The sequence below is a fragment of the Acipenser ruthenus genome, chromosome 4, assembly GCF_902713425.1.
Source record: "Acipenser ruthenus chromosome 4, fAciRut3.2 maternal haplotype, whole genome shotgun sequence".
NCBI classification, from domain to species: domain Eukaryota; kingdom Metazoa; phylum Chordata; class Actinopteri; order Acipenseriformes; family Acipenseridae; genus Acipenser; species Acipenser ruthenus.
In genome coordinates, this window is record NC_081192.1 from 18397082 (window position 1) to 18420595 (window position 23514).

The 23514-nt window shown below is 38.3% G+C and overlaps 1 protein-coding gene across 13 annotated transcripts in view; it reads left to right on the top strand.

The window, feature by feature from the left end:
• The window catches only part of LOC117399912 (dystrobrevin alpha-like), a 118236-nt gene that overhangs the window by 31613 nt on the left and 63109 nt on the right, over positions 1 to 23514 (top strand). For 3 of the 13 annotated variants that reach the window (XM_033999351.3, XM_033999358.3, XM_033999361.3), the window contains exon 1: positions 3162 to 3396. The exons of 1 other annotated variant lie outside the window; for it this stretch is intronic. In XM_033999351.3, the coding sequence (XP_033855242.2) occupies positions 3380 to 3396 (17 nt within the window). In that variant the 5' untranslated portion in view covers positions 3162 to 3379. Of the gene's footprint in view, positions 1 to 3158; positions 3397 to 23514 lie in introns of those variants that run through there. 9 more of the 13 variants (XM_033999364.3, XM_033999365.3, XM_033999366.3 and 6 more) reach the window with 5 other exon arrangements.

Here is a 23514-nt window from a genome sequence, read left to right on the forward strand (position 1 = left end):
TGAACATGGACCAGAGAAAGCAAAGGAGAGAGTTGTCTGAGGAGATCAGAAATAAAATAATAGACAAGCATGGTAAAGGTAAAGGCTACAAGACCATCTCCAAGCAGCCTGATGTTTCAAATATTATTAAGAAGTTTAAGATCCATGGAACTGTAGCCAACCTCCCTGGGCGCGGCCGCAAGAGGAAAATCGACCCCAGAGTGAACAGAAGGATAGTGCGAATGGTAGAAAAAGAACCAAGGATAACTGCCAAAGAGATACAAGCTGAACTCCAAGGTGAAGGTATGTCAGTTTCTGATCGTACCATCCGTCGCTTTTTGAGCGAAAGTGGGCTCCATGGAAGAAGACCCAGGAGGACTCCACTTTTGAAAGAAAAACATAAAAAAGCCAGACTGGAATTTGCTAAAATGCATATTGACAAGCCACAATCCTTCTGGGAGAATGTCCTTTGGACAGATGAGTCAAAACTGGAGCTTTTTGGCAAGTCACATCAGCTCTATGTTCACAGGCGAAAAAATGAAGCTTTCAAAGAAAAGAACACCATACCTAGAGTGAAACATGGAGGAGGCTCGGTTATGTTTTGGGGCTGCTTTGCTGCGCCTGGCACAGGGTGCCTTGAATCTGTGCAGGGCACAATGAAATCTCAAGACTATCAAGGCATTCTGGAGCGAAACGTACTGCCCAGTGTCAGAAAGCTGTGTCTCAGTCGCAGGTCATGGGTCCTCCAACAGGATAATGACCCAAAACACACAGCTAAAAGCACCCAAGAATGGATAAGAACAAAACATTGGACTATTCTGAAGTGGCCTTCTATGAGTCCTGATCTGAATCCTATCGAACACCTATGGAAAGAGCTGAAACTTGCAGTCTGGAGAAGGCACCCATCAAACCTGAGACAGCTGGAGCAGTTTGCTCAGGAAGAGTGGGACAAACTACCTGTTAACAGGTGCAGAAGTCTCATTGAGAGCTACAGAAAACGTTTGATTGCAGTGATTGCCTCTAAAGGTTGTGCAACAAAATATTAGGTTAGCGGTCCCATCATTTTTGTCCATGCCATTTTCATTTGTTTTCTTATTTACAATATTATGTTGAATAAAAAATCAAAAGCAAAGTCTGATTTCTATTAAATATGGAATAAACAATGGTGGATGCCAATTACTTTTGTCAGTTTCAAGTTATTTCAGAGAAAATTGTGCATTCTTCGTTTTTTGTGGAGGGGTACCAACAAATTTGAGCACGTCTGTATATATATATATATATATATATATATGGTTTGGCACATTAAAACACTTGTGGGATGCTGGCCTTTTAAATGAACTACAAAATACACCAGCCACTCGATATATCGCAGATGTCGGGGTCCAATATAAATCCACTATATAGCGAGGGCCGTGATATAGCGAGAGACCCATAGAAAAACAAATAGGCTAACAAATACTGTACAACCACTCCCTCGTTTTGTCAGGGACGTCAGGGTCCAATATAACTCCTCTACGCAACCTGCTTTTTCTCATTTTTCATATAAAAAGCAGCACACCATTTTAATTTGTACTGCGGAGGGTAATTGCTTCTCATCAACTTCAGTCTCCAATTCATTTCATGAGTCTTCCTCTCCTTTCTCAAATGCACAAACCCGCTGCATTGAAAGAATCCATTCCCAATAACAACATAGGAGGCTTGTTGCTAGGGAGTTGACGTCACTGCCTTGTGACTTTTGCTAGTGCATTGCTGCCACACGTGAACACCTTGTTGGCTAAAATAAAAACCGCTTCAGCAAGTAGATATTTAATTTGCTTTGTGTTATTGTGCAATATGTGTGTATATGTTAACAGTACGATAGTAGTGTTTTGTTTTTAATTGTTTTGTATATTTTTGTTTGTGATGTGCAGTACGAAATAAAATGAACAGTAATTCTAAGTGCCTATGTATATTGCAGTAAAGGCATACACAGTTAGACAGTATAAATGGGGAGCCAGCTCCAGGATTGTGATACATATCTGAATCTGCAGTATAGCGAGGGTGATATACCAAGGGGCGGGTGTAGCTGTTTTTAAGCAACAACAGATAGCAGCCTACCCAGAGCTTCCAAAATGAAAAGCCTACACAGGACACTATTCAGCTTTGATCACATATCTAAGTGGTAAATTAGGACTGCATTTAGAGAAAATGGGAGTGGATTCCACATTTACAATCCTTGTCTATCTAATCTATTTAATAAACTCTAAAATAAAATACAAAATAATACACTGAGGGGAAAAAATATAAGCCAAGGTGTCTTATGCAAATGGAGGGAATGGCATACAGTACAGAGACACTGGCTCTTGTAATCTGGATAGCATGACACTGGTTCCTCCAAATGACATGAAGTCTAGCATAGACACTGGGCCTGATTTTCCACTGTGGGCAAATTGCCCATGTAATACATTTACTATTGAGCAGGCAATTTCCCTGTGATTTGCGCATTGGCCAAAATGTATGCAATAGTGTTGCATAAAAGAAAGAACAAAATAACAAACACCGGAAAGGGTTTGCAATTGTAAACTGAAAAGACCGTTTTTTTTTTTTTAAATGAGAAAATACCAACATGTTGATATTGGCAAATGCCCAATTTTAACATTAAGCAAATGTTTCGATATAGTTGAAGAAATATATTGGGATAATATAAAGAATGCAGTGGAGGGATCCACTATACAGTCCTTGTGAATCCTACTGCATCTTACAATTATAACCCCCCTCTTTTCTCTTGCACCTTTACCAGTCAGTAATATACAGTATGACATTAACACATAACCTGGTCCTTGACCATTCCCCTAGAAAGAATATCAACTGCATTCCTGTGATGAAACTTGGTCAAGTTCTTATTTTGGTGCAGATCTCAGGGGCAAACATGTTAACACTTGTAGGCCATGGTCTTTTATTTTATTTTTGTAATTATTACTAATGTTTTTTACAATTTGATTTCAGATGTAATGATCAAGAAAAATCACGGGGGGGGGGGGGGGGGGAGGCAGATATTGTTTGTTTACAGCTGAAGTGATTGCTGGATTTTGGGAAGCGGCCAGAGACCGGGGGGGGGGGGATTGGGGAGGCAGCTGATTGAGAAGGGCTGTGATTGGAGGTTCTCCACACAAGCATCTGCCAGCAGGGCTGGAGTGGAATGTGGAACCCAATCCTTTAAAGTTAAAGATAGACATTGTGTGCTGACAGGAGCCAGTGTCTAATTTCAGATCCCTGCTTGCCTCATCCAACTGTGCCTTGTTGTTTTGGTCTTTTACTTTATTCTGTTGCCCCTAGGCACCGGACTAATGTTTTGATTATTTATTAAAAAAGAAGGATACACTTGTACAACATTTCACAGTTACAAGGGATTGAACACAGGATGGTACACACAGTAGGGTGAGTAGACAAAAAAAAACTTGAATCCTGGCATGTTATACATTCAATGCTAATCAGGTGTTTTTGATGCATGGATAGCATTAGCTGTAGTTAATTTATAAGCAAAGCATGTAATAAGATTTTGAACTGCCCTTTCAATTGCTGGACTGCAGCAAGTTACAGATCTTTAAGAGGATGTTAGGTGCCTTTGTTAAATGGTGTTTTGAAAGCTAAAACACCTGTATGTTATATAAAGCAAGAATGGATATGTGGTGCTTAACATTATCTTGTAGTTTTTTTAAAATACTTTGTTCCAAACTCAGCCAGGCAAGATCAGAGTTGTCAAAGTTGAAGTAGTACATGATGGCTTTTGAACAGGTGTATTTTTAGAATCGCATACATTTTACAACACAAACACACACACACACACATATATATATATATATATATATATATATATATATATATATATATATATATATATATAATTCTTAATTTGTGGAAAAAAATAAGCTAAGAAGTACTGAACATATGTACCCTTAGACTGTTTGTTTTCTCTTCGAGAAACAAACAGCAAAAGCTCCTTTCAAGTACCTCATTTGATTTTCTGTAACCTATTTTTCATTGTTCGGGGAGTTGAGCTTTTCTAGTTTTCTTTGTAATTGTTTTGTTTGTTCATTTAGGCCTTATCATTGATATGCTGGCTGGTAGAGGTGGAGGAGGGGGTCTGTAATTTGAATTTAAAGAGCTGGAACTGCTTTAAATACACAGGAGTGGTGGGTAAAGTAAGGTAGAATTGTACGGTATGTTAAGTTATACTGTAAACATTATGGTGAAAAAAAAATCCAACTTCCATATTTAAAGTCTTTAAAAACTGTAATTAAACTACTTTTTAGTAAAGTTTTGCATTATACGTTTGACTTCTGAATACATTTAAATTTAAAGTGCTATAGATCTTTCTGTGGTTAATGGTGTAGGATAAATTGTGTTTAAAGTTCCAGTTGACCAAACTATCTAAGACAGTTCTAAATAGATACTGAACAATGACCTCTTGCAGAATATTCCGATAAGGTTGATTACAAAGCAGCTATTTTCTTTTTACAAATATTTTCAACAACTTCATTATCTACTTAACAGTTCATTGAATGCAGTGCTTACATTTTTAATTTTGCATTAAGCTGTAAGTATTATGTGTTCAGCACTCGCTTGAACATACATAGATTCTGTCTTGAGCTCTCGCCAAAAGTACCCTCAAACAGTACACTGTTAGCTTTCTAATAATGCATCTCTGCAAGGGTAGCGGATATGAGTTTGCAAACCTGCCTCTGATACCTACTACTGTTATATCTCATAAACCATTTAAGGTTGCAACTTCAGATTTTCAATTTATTTTCAGTAAACTGCTCAGGCAAAATCTAATGGCACCCTTCCCTTTGACCTGTGACCTAAGATGGCCAATATGTCATGTGACATTTTGGTTTCTGAGTGATGAAGACCGAATACTTCGAGATACTTGCTTCATACTCAGTACACATATGTATTCTGTGATTCTAAAGGCCAAGTTCGAAAAATGAACCCCCCCCCCCTTTTTTTTTGTAAAGATTCCCCTGCCAATGTCAATGCCTTGTATCTCAAAATCATTTGAGTTAGTGATTCAGATCAGATGCTTTGACATGAGGCTAGGTTGGCGGATGAGGTGACCCAAAGGGAGCATGTAGATGGGCAGTTGTATTTTATGATTCTATTAACCTATGACAATGTTACTGATATAGACTACTCACTTTCAGGAGTGGTCTTTACAAAGCTGTATTCTATGACCCAGAATATGCAGTAATTCCAGTTTTGCCTGGTGTCCAGTGTTCATACAGTCATTTAAACATTAAATCATTGTGTGATTATGACCTGCAGCCCAACAACTGTCTTTTCTATGCTCCCCTCTGACTCTTACTGTTTGTACAGTATATTGGGGAGAATATGTTCTCAGGACAGAAGCCCCAGTTTTTTGGTTTATTTTCTTTATTATGCCCTGTGCATGAACAGTTTAAGCCAGGAGACATTGTTAGGACATTTTGGTTTCTATTTATTATTTTTAATTTTTGGGACTCAAATTGGTCTGTTTCTTGGGTCAGTTGATCAGATTTATTGTTCTGCAATTGTTGGATGTGATTTATTTTTTTCACTTATCTTTATTATTGGTCTACCAGTTTTCATTGTTGTCTAATATTTCTATTCTTACTTCGTGTTTTGTTTTGATTGCCTCCGTGCATGTTTATTGTAATGAATACTGTCTTGCCCCGCGTTTATTCTTTGGATCTGGCACTCTGCTCTCCTACCGGTAATATATGGCTTATTGCGGGTGGGAATATAATTTTGATCAGGTTGAGTGTTACAAATTGAAAGCATTGCAAGCACATCATGCATGTCATTTTATATGTGGTACATCCCCTTCCATGATGACCTCTGCTATTGCAAATCAATTAGTTTGTCCTTGCTATTATCCAATTTTAGAACTGACTGCACAGCACTGAACTGCATTAACCGCAAGTTCACAAAGCGCTGATGTGTGTAAAGACATACAGCACAGCGGTACAGTTATGCTTTGATACAGAAGCTGTAGATTGGAGAATAGTTTCTGAATTCTGAATTCCTTTGTCGGTCATTCAGAAAGGAAAAAAAAAATGTTTGAGGGAAGCACTACCTTACCACACCCACTTTTTTTGTTGGAGAATAATATGGAATAAAAAAATTAAAAAAAACGGAAATGTTCGTCAACTCATCAAAAAACATTAAAACACAGCCATCGGTCACAAGAAAGAAATAACAAAACACAGCCATCGGTCACAAGAAAGAAATAACAAAACACAGCCATCGGCAATAAGAAAGAAATAACAAAACACAGCCATCGGCAATAAGAAAGAAATAACAAAACACAGCCATCGGTCACAAGAAAGAAATAACAAAACACAGCCATCGGTCACAAGAAAGAAATAACAAAACACAGCCATCGGCAATAAGAAAGAAATAACAAAACACAGCCATCGGCAATAAGAAAGAAATAACAAAACACAGCCATCGGTCATAAGAAAGAAATAACAAAACACAGCCATCGGTCACAAGAAAGAAATAACAAAACACAGCCATCGGCAATAAGAAAGAAATAACAAAACACAGCCATCGGCAATAAGAAAGAAATAACAAAACACAGCCATCGGCAATAAGAAAGAAATAACAAAACACAGCCATCGGTCACAAGAAAGAAATAACAAAACACAGCCATCGGCAATAAGAAAGAAATAACAAAACACAGCCATCGGTCACAAGAAAGAAATAACAAAACACAGCCATCGGTCACAAGAAAGAAATAACAAAACACAGCCATCGGCAATAAGAAAGAAATAACAAAACACAGCCATCGGTCACAAGAAAGAAATAACAAAACACAGCCATCGGCAATAAGAAAGAAATAACAAAACACAGCCATCGGCAATAAGAAAGAAATAACAAAACACAGCCATCGGCAATAAGAAAGAAATAACAAAACACAGCCATCGGTCACAAGAAAGAAATAACAAAACACAGCCATCGGCAATAAGAAAGAAATAACAAAACACAGCCATCGGTCACAAGAAAGAAATAACAAAACACAGCCATCGGCAATAAGAAAGAAATAACAAAACACAGCCATCGGCAATAAGAAAGAAATAACAAAACACAGCCATCGGCAATAAGAAAGAAATAACAAAACACAGCCATCGGCAATAAGAAAGAAATAACAAAACACAGCCATCGGTCACAAGAAAGAAATAACAAAACACAGCCATCGGCAATAAGAAAGAAATAACAAAACACAGCCATCGGTCACAAGAAAGAAATAACAAAACACAGCCATCGGTCATAAGAAAGAAATAACAAAACACAACCATCGGCAATAAGAAAGAAATAACAAAACACAGCCATCGGTCACAAGAAAGAAATAACAAAACACAGCCATCGGTCACAAGAAAGAAATAACAAAACACAGCCATCGGCAATAAGAAAGAAATAACAAAACACAGCCATCGGTCACAAGAAAGAAATAACAAAACACAGCCATCGGTCACAAGAAAGAAATAACAAAACACAGCCATCGGTCATAAGAAAGAAATAACAAAACACAACCATCGGCAATAAGAAAGAAATAACAAAACACAGCCATCGGTCACAAGAAAGAAATAACAAAACACAGCCATCGGTCACAAGAAAGAAATAACAAAACACAGCCATCGGTCACAAGAAAGAAATAACAAAACACAGCCATCGGCAATAAGAAAGAAATAACAAAACACAGCCATCGGTCACAAGAAAGAAATAACAAAACACAGCCATCGGCAATAAGAAAGAAATAACAAAACACAGCCATCGGCAATAAGAAAGAAATAACAAAACACAGCCATCGGTCACAAGAAAGAAATAAAAAAAATGCCTCACACACGTCCAGCGTTTAATGAGCTCTCTGCTTCAATGGGATTGGGGTTATAATGTTCCTATTCACTTTGCTTAATGGACTGTGTGGTGGAATTTCACATGTGATGACTGGTCCAAGACAGCTTTTTAATGTGAGCAAGACTACAGTATGCAACATGTAAGTAATGAGTGTTTCTTAAACAACTTGTTTTGAAGATGTTCGTATCCAGTGAATTTAATTTTCAACTGATTCTTGAAGAAAAGCTCTTTTTCTTAAGAGAAAGAGCGAGGGAGATAGACTAAGACAGATAAATGGACCATAAACTATGGTGTGTCAAATTATCTTAATCAGTGGTAAAATGCAAAGATGCTGAAGCAGCCGTCTACGTGCTGAGGACTAATTTCTTCCCTAAAGGCCATATTGGAATGTTGTTTTCTGTCGTTCTAACATGAGTCATTTTGTCTTTCAATGAAGAAACCTAAAGTAGCAATGCTACAGAAGACCTTGCACAACACTTTTTTCCCATGGTGCTCTTGAGTGAAAGGCCAAATGCAGCATCTCACATTCCCGTCTAGTAGGATTGTTTCTTCTTTTATTCCTCTGGGTAATTGTTTGGAGTGAACTGTAAATGGCTTTTGCCAGGGGAGATCCACATATTGATGGTAGGAGTGTTTGTTTCAGGTCTTGATAATCGCTTATCCAAATATGATTAAACTTGGTTTGGACCGTCCTCTTTTTTTGAAGCTTCAGAAAATGTAGGTCATGGTGACCTACTTATGCATGAGGTCTGGCTTCTCATTGGTATAGGCTTATAAAGCCTTTGAAGTTATGTTTTCACAAGCCTTTAAAAAGTCACTCATGAAATTACAAAACAGCAGTTGTCCGTTTTTTAATACAGCAGTTTAGCAGACCCAATTTGCTTCATCAAAAGAGCTCTGTGTTGATATTTCTCGGAAACTACAAACACATTCTTCATTCCCTCTACTAGTAACTGTTACAAAACGAGGAACAAAAAAAAAAGGAAAATGATGTACAAGCTTGCTACTTAATATTGCTTTGGACAAATACTATTTCTCATTTGATTTTAGAGTATTGCTTGTGACATACTGTTACACAACCAGCAAACTTTAGCTGTTTTTTAATCACTTCATTAAGGTGTCGTCCAGTTCACCGTACAAGCAGCATATTGTAATGCACTGGGAATTGTTTCCCTTGCCAGACACGAAGGGTACACATGCTGGTGTGTGACCGAATACTACCTACAGAGTCACATGGAGTTTTAAAGGGTGCAGTCGAATACTACCTACAGAGTCACATGGAGTTTTAAAGGGTGCAGTGTTTCGTCTGCCAATGTACTTAAGAGTATATGACTTCACACCATGCAACTTTTAATATTTGTTGTATAGCTTTACTGCATGATAGTACATGGTTTAAACACACTTTTTATTTAGAAACATTTAAAATGCAGAGTAGTTTCCCACAATTATATAATTTTTTTTCATTGATAAAATCAATCCACTGATCTATAGGCAAGGCAATTGCTTATTTTGGAGGAATGATTTCCTGAGTGATTTACAGTATTATGGAAACCGTAAAACTCTGATAGCTGGCTGTGAAAACACACACGTTCTAAGGAAACGTTTACAGTAACTTGATGGTCATGTCGGTACATTACATGTGTCTTGATATATCGCTGTTGAAATGCAACTATTTCCCTTCTGTCTTTATGCCAAGGGCATCGATAAAACATCATGTTTTATAATGTAAGTAAAGATACAAGTTAAGATGGGATATTATCCCCATGGGGTGCATATCCCTATCATCTGGGATAAGAGGTGTCTGCAACAATCCTGGTTAGATAGTGATAGTCGCAAAATTGTAAGGAAAACTAGTATTGATATTTCAGGATTACTGTATTATGCAAATGTAGCGCTAACATCTGATTGGCTGAGATATTGAACTGTATTTTGGGATCTGTGCTTATTTAACCATGTATTGGCAGTTGTTGTGCTATTCTACTTACTGTGGATGTAGGTCATGATGATAAAATATTTGCATGCTTTTGTATTTTAATGAGCAAGACCTCTCAAGTAGGTTGGTACCCTGAAACGTTCCCCTTTCTCTAAGAAAGCAGTACCACTGGGAATGGGGTGTTTGTTGTTGGAGAACTTCACTCACGGCCCAAGATGTTACCGGCAGGAATTAGAGACAGGCAGAAGCTGCGGTTTAATAAACAAAAAGACACAAAGAAAAAGGCACTAGGGCAGAATAAAGATTCAAACCAAAGACTAACCAGCTGTAGGCTGGGCTATCGCCTTCACCAAACAGCCAGGTGAAATCAAATGCCAGTTTAGTCATCCAGTCTCTTTTTTTCAATGTTTTGCAGTTTGTCTCCAGCATATCTAGCTAGTTTCTGGAAACAAGCCTTCTCTTCATTTGAGACACCTGCTGTCGTCCTTCCTCTTCCCATTGTGGTGTCCTTTTGAAAGCATTAATGGCTGTCCAAAGAAAGTTGCATCTAATAAAATGTTAATGTTCCTTCATAGTCTCCCAGCCAGGTGGAAGTGGCTCTACAGTTGCAAGGCTGTTTTTGGCTGATGACAGTTTGTTTTTTTAATTAATTAAATACCTCAAAGCCCAACCAAGGTAAATGGTTCCTTTCCTGCAAAAGGCAGGAAATGCCTGCAACCAGATTGGATTAACTCCAGCAGCTCAATCACAACTAATATCTGACAGTACACTGACACTGCACATTTTCAGGAAGTTGAAGTCGTACCTGTGAATGTACTGTGCAGATCTGGTTTCCTGGAAAAATAAAGGCAAGTAGAGGGATTGTTGCAGAACCTCTATAGCAATCAAAAGTCCTGTGTATCCCTTGCCATAAGGGTGATTTGCTATAATGGAAACTATCTCTACATTTAATTTATTTAGTCAGACTTTGACTTGCATCCTTCTCTGCCAAATTTAATACATGAGCATAATCATGAATTGATGATTCTGCCACAGATTCAGGAGGGATTCCATGTTGTGAAGCAAAGTGAGAGGGTACATTTACAAAGTGAGAGGGTACGTTTACAAAGTGAGAGGGTACATTTAGATTGAAGTACTGTCCATCCATTGCAAAACCAGCAAAGCAGGATCTGATGTGATCTTTTGACATCTGCAACTTCTGTTCCAGTACTGAAATGTACTGCATAATCGGTTGCCCAGCATGTTGTACAGCAACAGGCATGCTCAAAAATGGATGGTGGTGCATGTGCTTTTCATCCAAAAGGAGGAAACGGGTGCCAGGGACTTGCATTGTGATGCGCTTGTGATTATACTTATCGACAAGAACAACAAATGGATGCAGTTTCCCAGTGCAAGCAAGTTCTGTATACAACAAAACATTCTTGAATTTAGTAAAAACAGGATCATATACATTCTCTAAGAATTCACGTGCAAAGGTTCTAGAATAGTTAATGTTTCCCACATCTACCCCATTTGCATTAAGCAAGGTTATTGGTCTCAAAATCAAGAAATGATCTTGCTTCCAGGTACCCTTTACATGCAACAGAAGCAAGCAGAAGTCCACCCTTTTCATTTCTGCTTCTCGGTTTCCTAGCTTCCTGCCGTTGCTGTTCTGTACATGCTTCTTTGTGCACTGCTATTGAAATGTGATATTTTATGCGTTTCATTAAGTAACGAAATGCAGGAGGAATTTGAGAATTTCTGAAATCCACTCCAGTGGAAAAGTTGTAATGGATGAATGGCAAAAATCTCATTAATGGTATGAGCAAGAAGTATCCTGTCATCACCCTGTTTGTCTTCTGGTCCTTCATTAGATTTTGGCAATGCAGCTGCACTTGCTTTGATTACCTGTAAATCTTCAAGTTTTTTTTTTTTTTAATATACCAGGCACCTTACTTTCTAGACCTTCAAGCCTTATTTCAACTGACTGTCTCTCTACTTCTTTCTCAGCAACATTACATGCTGTGCCTGATTCTTCTTCAGTTTACAGTTCTTCTTTGTTTATGAGAAGTATCTTCTATACTTCCAGCAGAGACTGTTGTGCTAGCAGTATCCTCTCTTTGTGTTGCCGGTGGAGAGCTAAAGGATAGAAGCCTTTGTCTATGCTCTCAAACAGTTCTCTGTGTTGTACCCATTCCCATCCACATTGCCCAAGTGGTAGTAACAATAGCATGAATTAAAAGCATTTTCCATTCCAAAGACAGGCAGGAGTGCAAACTTTCATGGCCGTTTAACCCAACCAAATCATTTATATATTTATAAACACAAAATATTTTAAATGTAGTTACAATCTGACAACATAATCAATAAAGTGTGCAAAAAGTAACTAAATGAAAAACTGCAGATTAAATTGTAGATTTGAAACATATTAGGATTATACAACAGACAATACTTTTCAAACAACGTCATTGACTGTTATTCTGAGTGGTAACAGCCTTTATCTTGGTACAAACAGGAGTCTAAATTGCCATTACTCAACAAATAAGTACATAAACTAGCTGATCGTGGGAATTATACATTTAAAAATACTGTATTTATAATTGAACTTTTGATGGAACGAATTAAGGCTAGGCGATGCCTAATGTTTCACCATTGATTTATTTCGTTTTCCAAAAAAGCTGATGCATCGAATGATCAACGTTATGAAAGGATAAAAAAAGAAATACAGCAGTAATGCATATGGAGCTGTGGATTAAAAACTGTTATACTGATTAAATTACACCAGTTTGTGCATATGGTAACAACAAAAAACAAAAGATTTTCATTTTTTTTTACCTTATCCATGTTGATTTGTGCCAGTTGAGGGTCATCGATTTAAATAAATAAATACATTGTTATATCCAGTAGGTTTAACAACCAATCCAGAGAACAGCATAACTTATTTACAAAAAGTAAACCCTGTCCCCAGCAGTTCAGTAAATTGTCCATGGCTTATATTTTACTTGGACACCCTTTCGGCAAGAAATTTGGTAGCCTGGTACAAGATTTGTAGCCAGTTTTCGAAACGCAGCTCCCTCAACAATATTTACAGGCCTTACAATGAATCTTGCGTCACTACATTCACACATGCGTACCTGTAATCTGCTTTGCATTGTCACTGTTCTGATCAATTTTATGTAGGGTCCCATCTCATTAAATGGTCACGCAATTTAGTTGCGTTACCGGAGTATCACAGAAGCTTGTCGCATAGGCTGCAGTTTATTTTCTTGCCTATTTTAGAAAATAATTTCCAAACGTTTTCCCTTTGCTTAAAACCTTTACACAGAAATGATGCACAGGCTTGACTATCGATAGTGCTCAAACGATATGTTGCGTCAGCCTTAGAACAAATATACACAGAGAATTGTGAGGGTCTGGAACCAACTCCCCAGTAATGTTGTTGAAGCTGACACCCTGGGATCCTTCAAGAAGCTGCTTGATGAGATTCTGGGATCAATAAGCTACTAACAACCAAACGAGCAAGATGCGCTGAATAGCCTCCTCTCGTTTGTAAACTTTCTTATGTTCTTATATAAAAAGGTAGAAATGCATTTAACCAAATACTCACCATCCTGATATTAGTAAATATGTCCCTGTCTCTTAATGTGTTTTTTTGCAAAGAAAAAAGTTGAGAGCTTTCCTTTGTTTAACATTTGTATGATGAGCAAGCTCTTCTTGTCTCATTTCTTTTTTTACAATAATAGCATTTCATCCTCTGATAACTTGGAGGTGGCATTTTAATAATAAAAATGGAAATTACCAAAATATAAATAAATATAATTTAACAAAATAGCAAAAAGCTTGTATTACCACCGATGCTGTATTACAGTATTAATGTGGTCACACGTTGTTTGTGCATACACAGCATGCAGGAAACAAATGGAGGTGGGGGAGGGGGGGGAGGGGTACACTCCTTCAGATACTGGTGAGTATAGCAAAAGTGAAAAACTTTGTGCTTGTAGTAAAACCTGGAATGGGTGGAACTGCTAAGCAATAGGAGTCGTATTTCGATCTCTAGGTATGGTGGCAGATATACTGTAGCAGAGGTGCCATTTAATCACCATAATCACAGAGTTTAGATATATCATTAGAGGTTGTTTGTCTATCTACCCGTCCTCCTAAGTCTATAAATCACATCAAAAGGAAACTCCTGAACTTGAAAACACTTGCAATTCCCCATGTGAGAATATCCAGCCTTCAACAATGCAATTTGGAGATTATTCAAATAATGTTTGTCGTTGCTTGTTACAGTTATCATCACTTGCAGTAATTCTAATAACTGGTTCATTCTCTTGAGCACTGTAAGAGTCTTGGGGCACTTTGATAATGAAGTGTGTGAAATCTGTTTTGCTTAATGCCCTTATCAGTGGTGCTGATTCTAAAATTTGATGAGTGGTGCTTGATGAGTGCTGCTCTGATGTTTTCATATTTTACATTATTTTACTATATTTGCAGCTCTTGAGACAGCTGTGCTTCTGCCATTTGTTATGGAGGTTGCAAATAATCCATGAATAAGCATGCCATACACAACAAGCAGTCCATGATCCTGTTTGTTTTTCTGATCTCACCGGGAACAGAAAGAAAGGGCTTTCTCTTTCTCACCCTTGTGTCTTCAAAAGGTCTTTGAAACAGGTGCTGTCTTTGGGTTCACCAGGTACACCAAAGTGAACCACTAACCAGTCCCACATTCTGCCTCCAGTGGATGTAAGGAAAAGCACAATTAATCAATGCAGTTTTTCGTACTGAATTTACTACTTCCATTAGAGACAGAGTGTTGCAAAAGGACAGGTTAATAGGTCTTTTCACCAGTTAATAAAATATAGTTCTTTAGATAAGTTTTGAAGTACAGATACTATAAATAAGTCATTTGTCTACAGCACAGCAATTTTGAGAAAAAAGGAAAATTAAACCCAGAAATGTACATTCTGGTTTTTTTTTATGAACACAAATGCTCTGTGCTGAATTACATCACTTTTTGTCAACTGTGTAACTAAATAATTAGCAATCTTTGTTTTGCGTGGGTGGCGTAATTACTAGTTGTAAGAGTGAAAGAATGTGTAATTATTTTGCTGTGGTTGCAACACAAATGTCCTGACCCAGGGAAGAAGCAGTGAAGCGATTGGGGTGTATTAAAGGGCAACTCGATAATTTATAAAACTGGTGCGGGAAATTAGGTGGTGGCATACCTCCATTTCCTCAGCAGATTTAGTAGTATCTGAGTATCTTAAATCTGCTCTTCCGGGGGTCTTGGCTTGAGAGTGCAGAACTCAACACCAGTGGTTGGGCAAAGGTTATTTGAAGATGAAGTTACATACAGATATACATACATATACCAACCTTCAAGTAGTCCTAAAGAACTTGATAGATAGCCTCACACCTTTTTGGCACAAGTACAACAGGCTTTTATAGGATTCTCCTGGAATGAATATTTATGAAAACTTCATTGGTACTGTGGATCTATGGTTAATAATAACTCCAGTAGAAAATCAAGGACTGTCCATTCCAAGAATAACTGGTCAGATCTAATTTCCTATAGTAAGTTATCATGAGCCCTTAATCGTGCCTCCTAGTGATCCATTCTCCACACAGTTTCTTACAGTGTCATCAGAAACCCTATTCTACACAGTTGAGTGTACCTTATTATTATTCATCCCAGAGGAGTCTATAAAAGTTTCTAAAAGTGCTGGCCGTCTGTACTTCTGTGGGACACAATGGAGTGAACAGTTATGAATACTTTCTGTATCTGAAACACTGGAAAAACAGTAACAGTCTTTCTGCTCATATTTGCTGACCCCTAGTAATATCTTTATCAAAACAAGATTGAAGCTGCACATTGTGCCTTGCCAAGCACTCATTCCTCATCTTTACAATGCTGAAGCAGCTCATTAGTTCAATGTGGTAATTCCCATTTAAATATAGTAATTTATAACATAGATTCTTCTTAGAGAATGAAGAACAATGGGATCCTATATGACTTCATCTATTATTGGTAATAATACCATAACTCACAGGAGTGCATTATCTTTTCAATGACTAGTTACTTAAATCATGTTTCATTGGAATGTATACCAGGATCCCCCCCCCCCCCCTCCCCCCATTCTCTAGGTTTCCAGCTCCATTGTTGGATGTAACAGCTGTGGTAGAAGGCCCACTAAAATATTTGAAAGTAGATATGAAAGTTGTATCAGTCTGCTTGAGCGTATGATTTTATGCACAGGATAGTAAATAGTTTCCTAGTGACAGGGATAAAGGGGGGGGGGGGTCCATCTGGGGATATAGAAGAACTTGTCTGGTAATATCACTTACATTTCAGCATCTATCATCATCAGGAAAGTGTTATCCTTAGAGGAACTAGTATTAAAGGCATTTGAGGGAATCTCATTTAGTTCCAGAAACATACTCCAGGGTACTCCAATACAGTTTTTGCAATCAGATGGTAGGTTCCAATATTCAGATTTCTGAATATATAATATAATGTCCTCTTAATTGATATTTATTATCATAAACAATGCAGTATATGCTTTTCTTTTTCTCTTTCCAGAGACACTTTCTCTGTTAGCTAATTTTATGCCTGTCTCTCCCAGGAATCATCAGTGGTTTAAACTTTGTACTGCATGTTGTCTCTCCTACTGATCTCTCTACACAGCAGTTCACACGTTGTATGGCAGAACAGTGTGTAAATATACTAAGAGTGATGGGTGCCCTCCCAGGCAACAGCCAACACTGTTAAGAACCAAGATAGTCCACGCAACACCAGCTTCGACACATACATTATTTAAAAGGAGGTATAATTAGGGCTGGAACACTACATAATTTGTAAAGGCTCATTCCCCCTCATTCCCCTGCTGAGCATAGTAATTAATAACATTAATCACTGACGTAATAACACAGCTGTATCTCTTCGTAAACCTTGCTTATTTTATGACATTATGTGGGAAGTTGTAAAAGCCAGCTTGGTTGGTCTGCAGTGTTGTTTGTGCCTGCTCTCCACATTCTTCCCCCGGATTATAATGAGCTTTACAACCCTCAAAGTTTAAAAGTAATGACTTCTGGCAGCAAATCAAACGGTAATTAGGACTTTTTCTGGCTTTACAAAGTAGCACCCCAAAGACTGTTTGTTTTCTGGCCGCTCTTTATGCTGTTATGTAAATGTAATGTTCTGGTTTTTAGAAAAGGGGTGTTTTTTGTCTATCTGTTTCAGCTGTTTGAAAGTGCAAGTGCAGTTGTTTGGAATAATAATTATTGGTCCATGTCCTTAGTGTTTCATTGTATGCCATGTACAATTTACAATTACAATGTACAATTTCACAATGTAGAAAACATTAAAACAAAAAAAAAACACACACACACGTTAAGCATTGTTTTAGGAACAGTTTAGGTTCTCAAGAAAATAAGAACGCACTGACTGTTTTCACTTGTTCTGATCTATTCTGAATACATTGATTGTTAAATATTAGAGTATAACCTGTCATCATGATGAGAGGTTCTTATTACAATAACTCAAATATTGTGTTTTGTCGTCCCACTTTTTTATATTTTCAATGTTATGGTGCTTTGTCTGAATTCAGCAACTGCTCTTCTTAGTAGTTGCCTGCCAGTATAAAGGCAGATAAGTAGAAAAAAGAAATATATACACACATTTCGTACCCTCTGCCTTATATTGTCTTTTGTTTTGTTTGACTTCATCTGGAAAGCCAAAAAAGAGTCAGTTAAAAAGAAATGACAGTAGTTCTTCGCAAGGCTGCTGAATGTTAGTGCACGATGTGCGCCGAAGGATTTGGTCGGAAGGAAAACCCCAATTCCGACAGTATGAGGAATGTTATGCAAATTAAGTGGGTACCTAATTAACATACCCCGTGCAAAAATCATTAGGAAAGGTAACCACGTAATAGGCCTAATATTTATTTAGTTATAAAACTAATGCTGAATAAGATGTCTGTGTTATAAAGTGCCAGCACAGCTTTTCTTCAGTTCAGATACTGTATCAAAAGGGAAAGACAGAAACGGAAGTTAGACTGAGAAGTTGTTTACAGTTTGAACAACACCTGTACTGTATTTACTGTAGAATATTGTATAAATCACTAGTATAGGGAATTGGGGGCATGCTGTAGGAGTGTTATATCTGAGGCGCGTTATAACCGAGAGCCTTATAGTGAGGGAGCACTGTATAAAAAAAACAAAAAAACATGTGAAGTCTATTTTACTCTTGCCCAGGGTGCCTTGACGAAAAATGCAACCCATGGTAATGATGACATACCGTAATGACATGTGAAAAACACACTTTTCTAAGCGCAGAATCAGAGAATCAGCGTTTCACACAGCACAGAGTAGATGGGTGCAATTATAAAAGTTGGATTTATTGGTATTGGCCATCAATTTTTACTACTGTAACTTATCTGTAAATATAAAAAACAGTACATTAATTAAACAAGCATGACGGAAGTAAAGGCGGAGTTGAGAATCTTGGTAATAGAATATCCTTGGTGGAAGTGTGCACGTGCCTCAGACTCATCTATTCCATTGTCGTACCCATCCACCTGTCCACACTTCACTGTTCCGAGTCATATCGCAACTGTACTGGTACGAAGCTTGCTCTTGTCTGGGTTTTGTATTGATAATTATACCTGTACGACGCTGGTAACAATTCCAGTGTGAACAGACGTTGTGATACTGTTCCGCAACGATTATCGGCATAGAAATGCAGGTGTGAACAGGGCTTAAGATATCCTCTCTCCAATCTACAATAATGTTCACACAAGCATATACACTCAAACTCTACAGCAGGGGTCTCCAACCCTGGTCCTGGAGGGCCGGTGTCCCTCCTGGTTTTTGTTCCAACTGTACCCTAAATTACTTAATTGGACCAATTAAGTGCTTATTGGAAGCTTAACTGGTCCAATTAAGTAATTTAGGGTACAGTTGGAACAAAAACCAGGAGGGACCGGCCCTCCAGGACCAGGTTTGGAGACCCCTGCTCTACAGAGTTTAAACTAGGGTTACCATGTGGCTCCAGATTAACCGGACGCTGTGAGACAGAACGGGATTTCAAACTTGCCCCTAAATTGAAATAAATGAAGGTGTAAATTAACCATCCTTAGCTACAATTAACAATGGTGCTTAAATACCCGCATGCGCGTCAAATAATTGTATTATACCAAGAATAAATTGCAGCCAGTCGCTATTTTTTTCTGTTTGTTAAAATTCAATCGCCCATATTATTCTGCAAATACAATTTCATCATCATCTCGTTGCTCTATCGATAAATTAGCTATTCTTTCATTAAGATCTGATCAGAAGCAGCTGATCAGTGTGAATTGTTTGATGCACCCAAGCAATTCCACCACAGCAGGATTAATCTCAGCAAAGGTGGAGCTCATTTATACATGAATTACTTTCAATTAGGGGGAATTTTGAAATTTAGGCACGCCTAGGCACGCACGCCGCTAATTATTAGACTAATAAAAGCAAAAGCATGGTATTATTAAAAATAAATAAATAAATAAATAAATCCCTAACTCCTGGGATTGGGAAGTGTCTGGAATTGGATTCCCTACTCCAGTCCTATTGAGTGTATTCATATCATATAGCGAATGCCCATCAACAAGCTGTCTAGCAGCTGATTAACATGAACAGACGACTGCACTAAACACTAACATGGAAGCATTTTGCTAAAAGTCATTTTTGACTGCATAATATAAATGTCACCTTTCTACTTTCATAAAATTAGCTTTTGGAAATATTCACTTCAAAAACAATGTATTTATTCTGGCTGGATTCGATACTGCACAAGACACACATAGCATTTTAAATGTCCAACTCAAGTGTTAAACGATAACATTCGAGTTAAATAAATAATAAAAAAGCACACACATTAAATGTGTTATACAGTTCCACATGCTATTTTTTAAAAATGTCTGTATGTGTAAATTTTAAATTGTTTTTATGCAAAGTGCCCCGTCTGTTTTCTCTTTACACTTCTGCATTTCTTCGAAAAAATGCGCGACTTTTGTTGAGAATTGCTTTCCAGGTGCGTAGCGTCCATTGTGGCACCCGAGGCGGCCGCCTCTGTAAAAATTGGCTTAATTCTTAATTGTGAAGACGAAAAAAAAGATAAAAAAAAAAAATTTTGGTATATAAAATATTATTTTTAATTTCTTCACATTACTGTGATCTCGCGCTGTACAGACACTGCGGTATGTCAAATTCGCGCCACAAAGACGTTTCTCATTAATCAGTTTCCCAAGTTAGTCTGTACTCTGGTTTACAGTGCAGCACTAACATGAAACGGAGAAAAAACCAACCAATTACACATTTCTGTCTAAAGAAGCCAACTCTTGGTAAGAATCAATGTTAAGTGAATTTATCATTTATATTTGTTGTTTTCCCCCTGTGCAATGTTTAGCTGCAATACGTTTTGATAAATCTTTTTTTGTTTTGTTTTGTTTTAACGCCAGCACAGCAAAAATCCAAGAACCTGTTTTTATGATGACATTAAATGTGTAGCTAAACCGGGATAGCTGGCTGTATGTTTTTGTTTTTTTTTTTTCTCGTCACTTTAACTGGACAGTCAGCTCGGCCAAGTATCACCCTACCTGCCATAGCATAGTTGCTGTGTATTTACATCTATGTGACCCGGCCTTTGCGCTAGGCAGCACCAGGACCTCTGCGACCGGTTTCCCCCGCCTGAAGTACTGTACTGCTTCCTATCGTCGATTTATACTGACAAAAGAATATTAGAATTGAGTGAGAAACTGTGTAAACGTTCAAAGGAGATCTAGCGTTCAGAGGTGGCAACAACACATTCTTGTTGTTGTTGTTGTTGTTGTTGTTGTTGTTGTTGTTTTTGGTGAATAACTTGTCAAAGTACTATAGAGTCATACAAATATTGTACACAAACAGCACCAGTTCCAGCAGTGTCAGCACCAGTCAGTGTCAGCACCAGTCCCAGCAGTGTCAGCACCAGTCCCAGCAGTGTCGGCACCAGTCCCAGCAGTGTCGGCACCAGTCCCAGCAGTGTCGGCACCAGTCCCAGCAGTGTCGGCACCAGTCCCAGTGTCAGCACCAGTCCCAGCAGTGTCGGCACCAGTCCCAGCAGTGTCGGCACCAGTCCCAGCAGTGTCGGCACCAGTCCCAGTGTCAGCACCAGCCCCAGCAGTGTCAGCAACAGTCCCAGCAGTGTCAGCCCCAGTCCCAGTGTCAGCAGCAGTGTCAGCAGCAGTCCCAGTGTCAGCAGCAGTGTCAGCACCAGTCCCAGTGTCAGCAGCAGTGTCAGCACCAGTCCCAGTGTCAGCAGCAGTGTCAGCAGCAGTCCCAGTGTCAGCAGCAGTGTCAGCACCAGTCCCAGTGTCAGCACCAGTCAGTGTCAGTACCAGTCCCAGTGTCAGCACCAGTCAGTGTCAGTACCAGTCCTAGTGTCAGCACCAGTGCCAGCAGTGTCAGCACCAGTCCCAGTGTCAGCAGCAGTCCCAGCAGTGTCAGCACTAGTCCCAGTGTCAGCACCATTCCCAGCAGTGTCAGCACCAGTCCCAGTGTCAGCACCAGTCCCAGCAGTGTCAGCACCAGTCAGTGTCAGCACCAGTCAGTGTCAGCACCAGTCCCAGCAGTGTCAGCACCAGTCAGTGTCAGCACCAGTCACAGTGTCAGCAGTCTCAGCACCAGCCCCAGCAGTGTCAGCACCAGTCACAGCAGTATCAGCACCAGTCTAACCAGTCAAAAGCAGTTACCAGTCCCAGCAGTGTAAGGCAACTTAAGTAGCAGTGAACCAAATGCAAGTCAATAAAGGTATGAACCCATCTACTCATTAATATTGATGTTATATTCTTGTCCTTTTTAAAATCACATATTTCTGACAGTGTGAATATGGTCATTTAGGTTGCTGTGGTTTTGCTGGGAGACAATTAGTTTTAATCTTTGAAATAATATGGGTCATCAAATTTTAACATTAACATCATCATCCAAGGGACTTAATATTGCTTTGCAGTTTGCAAAAAGTCTCCAGGCTTTATAAGATGATAACTTTTACCTTTGTAACATGAACAGGATCTGCAAGAGGTTTGTTCAACTTTTTTTTTTTTTTTTTTTACCTCAGTAAAAATCTAATCCTAGCTACGCCCCTGCTTTCTGATTTTGTTTTAAATTAGAACCCTAGGTTTTGTTTTACAAAAACATAACCTGTTTCTGGACTCGTTTTGCCATACTTATTGGTCTGGATTTTGAAATAATTTTACATAGCATTTTCAGTTTTAATTTAATTTAATTTAATTTAATTTAATTTAATTTAATTTAATTAGTTTAACAGCAGTTTTCCATGCAGCAAATCGAGGCTTATTTATTTTCTTTTAATGACCTGCTTACATTTTTTTGTAACTTGAAGTCCTATTGGTTCATTTTAAAATACATAATAACATACCCTTGTGTATGGGCTGCAGTGTTTACTAATCAGGGTGTGGGCCTAAAATGTTTGAAAACCACTGCTGTAGGCTAAAGTAAAAAAAAAAAAAGTATGCTGGGTATTTATTTGATTTTACTACTGTACTGTACTACTGTATAGATCATCTGTACAGATATATACGGATGCACAAAAGAAATGCAACACTTAGGTCTCATGGATTTAATCAAATATTTTAAACATAGATCTCAAACAATCACAGAAAATGAACAAATACAGATCAAAGAATCATGATAAGTTTTCAGTATAAAGCGTGACACACTTGTCAGAATGAAAACATGACAAAGTTAGTGTCGGGTATGATCTCCATGACCATTAACACAATCCTGGCAGCGTTGACGCGTAGATCTGATCAGCCTCTAGATAGACTGCTGTGGGATGTTCTGCCACTCTTCCTGTGCAACTGCAGCCAGCTGGCAAAGGTTGGCTGGTCACAGTTGCCCCACCGGTTGGCTTGAACAATGCAACAGTCAGCATAACAATCCTGTGACGGTGTGGTGACCCTCTGCCTTCCAGGACGTGGCCTGTCCCTCACAGAGCCAGTTTCCTGGTTTCTCTGGACTAGTCTGCTGATTGTTGAAGCAGAACATCTCATTCTCCGGGCAACTTCTCTCACAGACAGGCTGCCTTCAGTCATGCTGATAGCAACCAGGCGATCTTCATTACTCAGGTGGGGCATGGTTGTATCTGTCGCTGTTCTTGTGTTAATTAAAATCATGTCTTTTTGAATGGCTATTTTTACAGATTCTTAATCAGCTCATTTTGGCAATTTTAACTTAGTGTTTTTATGAAATCACATGACTTGAGCTCAGTATTTTGTTATCCCAAGGAACAATACTACTCAAACAATCAACAAACCTATCTGCTAACTATTTAAAATGTAAATAACATTATGTATGTGCCCAATGAGCTATTGGTGTAAAACTGAGACTGTGTTGCGTTTTCATTGTGCATCAGTATATATTTTTACATAATGCCTACAGAGATCCCATTAGTGTTATTTCAGCGCAATTTTTTATACATTCTAAATAAATTAGGCACTAATAAATGTATGTGTATGCAATTAATTAAAAAAACAGACACCTTGTTATTTCAGTGTACTTATTTGTCTCCCAACATGTCCGGTTTAGCAAGGGACTACTGTAATTCATTGTCTTATTAGGTCCTATACAATGTCTTAATCTTTGCAACCGCAAAGATAACTAGACCTGGGTTTCCAGTGTTAAGGGAAAGCATTAGAATTCAGAGCTCTGCAAAG